This window comes from Poecilia reticulata, linkage group LG14 (genome assembly GCF_000633615.1).
Source record: "Poecilia reticulata strain Guanapo linkage group LG14, Guppy_female_1.0+MT, whole genome shotgun sequence".
In the NCBI taxonomy this organism is placed as follows: Eukaryota; Metazoa; Chordata; class Actinopteri; order Cyprinodontiformes; family Poeciliidae; genus Poecilia; species Poecilia reticulata.
The window spans coordinates 4381191-4383796 of record NC_024344.1 but is presented as its reverse complement, the minus strand read 5'-3'; the positions used below and the strand labels follow the sequence as shown (position 1 = coordinate 4383796).

At 41.2% G+C, this 2606-nt stretch overlaps 1 protein-coding gene across 1 annotated transcript in view; it reads left to right on the top strand.

Annotated features, from left to right (window-relative positions):
- Nucleotides 1–2606, top strand: part of LOC103475692 (von Willebrand factor A domain-containing protein 7-like) — an 11202-nt gene that overhangs the window by 2247 nt on the left and 6349 nt on the right. Inside the window, exons 5-7 of the mRNA XM_008427497.2 lie at nucleotides 6–72; nucleotides 2264–2439; nucleotides 2525–2606. Of these exons, the coding sequence (XP_008425719.1) occupies nucleotides 6–72; nucleotides 2264–2439; nucleotides 2525–2606 (325 nt within the window). The remainder of the gene's footprint in view (nucleotides 1–5; nucleotides 73–2263; nucleotides 2440–2524) is intronic.

Here is a 2606-nt window from a genome sequence, read left to right as displayed (position 1 = left end):
CCTGGCAATAGCTGCAACCAGCCAGCTTCTGGAGGACATCCGACTGGCAGCTGGAGACCTCCCCTTCCTACGGTACGTTTGGTTAAATTATACACAGGGGTGAAAAATTCTTGGGGGTACTATGCTTCTTTGTGTGCTTTGGAGTTTCTGTGCTGATTAATTGTTTTGTGAAGCAATAAAAGCTAGGTAGCTCTTGAATTGCTACACAATGGAGCCATGTTTCCCTCAGCCCACTGGCTGCTCTGTCGGCACCTTGAGATGTTCAGACCTAAATTCTGAACATCATGGCATGGAGTGCATCCCAGTTTTCCATGTCTGGCATATTAACCATTCATTTTAGCTTTTAACATGGTTATATTGAACCTGTGTCCAGACAGAAGGATAATCAGTAGCTCAGCATCATGAGCTGTTTGTTCTGAAGATCCTGCAGCTTCCACTTCTCTTCCTAACATGGCGCCTCCTCACCCTGACTCTCATACTGACAAGAGGAACCACAGAGCTTTGTTGGGTTAAAGCTCATCTTCTGAAGTTGGGATATTTTTCCTCCAACAGGTTCCAGAGGAATCACCTCAAACCAGATGTTGGACTGGATTTTATTTCAATGTCATTTGTGAATGTTAGAGCCTCAATTTCAACAGTGAAGCTTTAAGGTTGAAAGGTTATTATTTTGGAGAAAATCTAATCAACATCAATATTTCCACTAAATAAGTGGGGGGAAAAAACAACAGTTTAATAGAGGAAAAGCCTCTCAGACTCTAAGCTCAATGCAAGATGTCAGAGAGCATCAAACTTTTTCTTTTTTTTTAAATTAGACAATTCATTTAATTTCACATAATTATCGGGGTACAGGCCATTTGTTTGTTAAATACTTAATGAAACATATTTACTGTGTTTGATGTTTGTTGTGAATGACGTATACTCACAAAGAACGAGATAATTAGTCCAACTTTGTCGTTTATTGAACATTCAGAAACTACAGCGGCTGTGATGCGCCACAGCAAAGGTAAACAAAGATAAAACAACCCGAACAGGTGATCAACTCAAAACCACTCGCCCCTTTTTACTCTCCGTCTCTCTCTGTCATTTAAGCACACCCGTTGCCATGGCAACCTCCTGAGCTCCACAAGCCAAACAGAGATTACGTTAAAAACATAACATTCAGTCCAGGTTTTCAGGCTTGATATTTATTTTTGCAATTATTAATAAGCCTCTCATGAACACAGCTGTGGTTGATTAGTTCATTTTAAACTTATTTTTGTTGGGTCATTCATTTGAACACGTTTTATTGATTCTTTTTTTTTTACTGTTGTTCTTTAATAAAGTTATGAGCGTTTTGATAAGGAGTCAGAGGAGGACGTGCTGGTCTCAGCATCATGGCGGCGTTCAGTTTGTCATCTAATGCCGAGATCGACTCAAAACCTTCCGCGATCGAGGTGTTGCTCCCCTGCTCTAGTAAAGTAGAAACAATATGAAATGAAGAAAAAGCTATTTATTAACTGATTAAGTCGTGTTTTAGGTTGTTCTTGAAAAACGAATCAGTCACAGCTAGTAGCAGCTGTCCCTCAGACCCGGAGAGCTTCGACGGGTGCAGTAGATTCGTATTTGCTCACATTCTTCAGAACAGGCTAAAGGCAGCACAGCTCGGACTTTACCGCCTTAAACTTTGCAGCCCTTGGACAACGCAGTGAGGTACATGTTTAGAGCTCTATAAGTTTGTGAAGTTAGTGTTATTATTATAACGTATTCATGTTTTGTGTCAAACAAAACCACTTAAGGAAATGTATTTTATTTTACTTTAGTTTTCACGGTGTATTTGAAGCACGGTGTATTCAGTGCACTTCAACAACTTGGTTTCGAAATAAGTTGCATTAAGATGAAGAATATCCTCCTCTTCCTCTTGTCCGTGGGATATTTCAGCCCAAAGCGCTGACTGACAGGAGGCTAGCAACATTTCCTCTTATTTTACAGTTTAAATGAAGGCACTAACTCAACATGAACCAAACTACAGCGCCCCTATTGGGTACTATGAGTAACAACCTACAATCAGCATATATTATAAAACATGGAATGGACATTTACACGGCTGATTAGTGGGCGCACTCATGGCTACACAGTGAACCCGTTGATTTTATACAGCAGTCAGCCGCTCCTCTTTCTTGCAGGTACGCAGTACCCGACCGTACCCGCCTACTTTCACCCGATTGTACAGCAATGGGGTTTTATACTTTGCTTCATTTTGTTCCATCTCTTCTGAAAATTTTAGGATGGTGGGGATCTCTAGAGGATTCAGCAAAGCTCTTTGTTTTGTCACTGACACGTCAAAGAGCATGAGCGACGACATTGAGGTGGTGAAGACTGTCACGTCCACCATCATCAACATCGAGGTGGGAACAGAGAACAAACCGTCCGTTTACATCCTCGTCCCATTCAGCGATCCAGGTACGGCTTTAGCTTCTCCACGTTTAGACGCATTTTCTGTCTGAGGAGGAAGAAAACTAAAAACTGATTGGTTTTGTTTGCCAAGGATTTGGGCCAATAATTCGTACAACAGATGCAACACTTTTCAAGGATATTGTGAACCATCTAACAACTACTGGTGGAGGAGA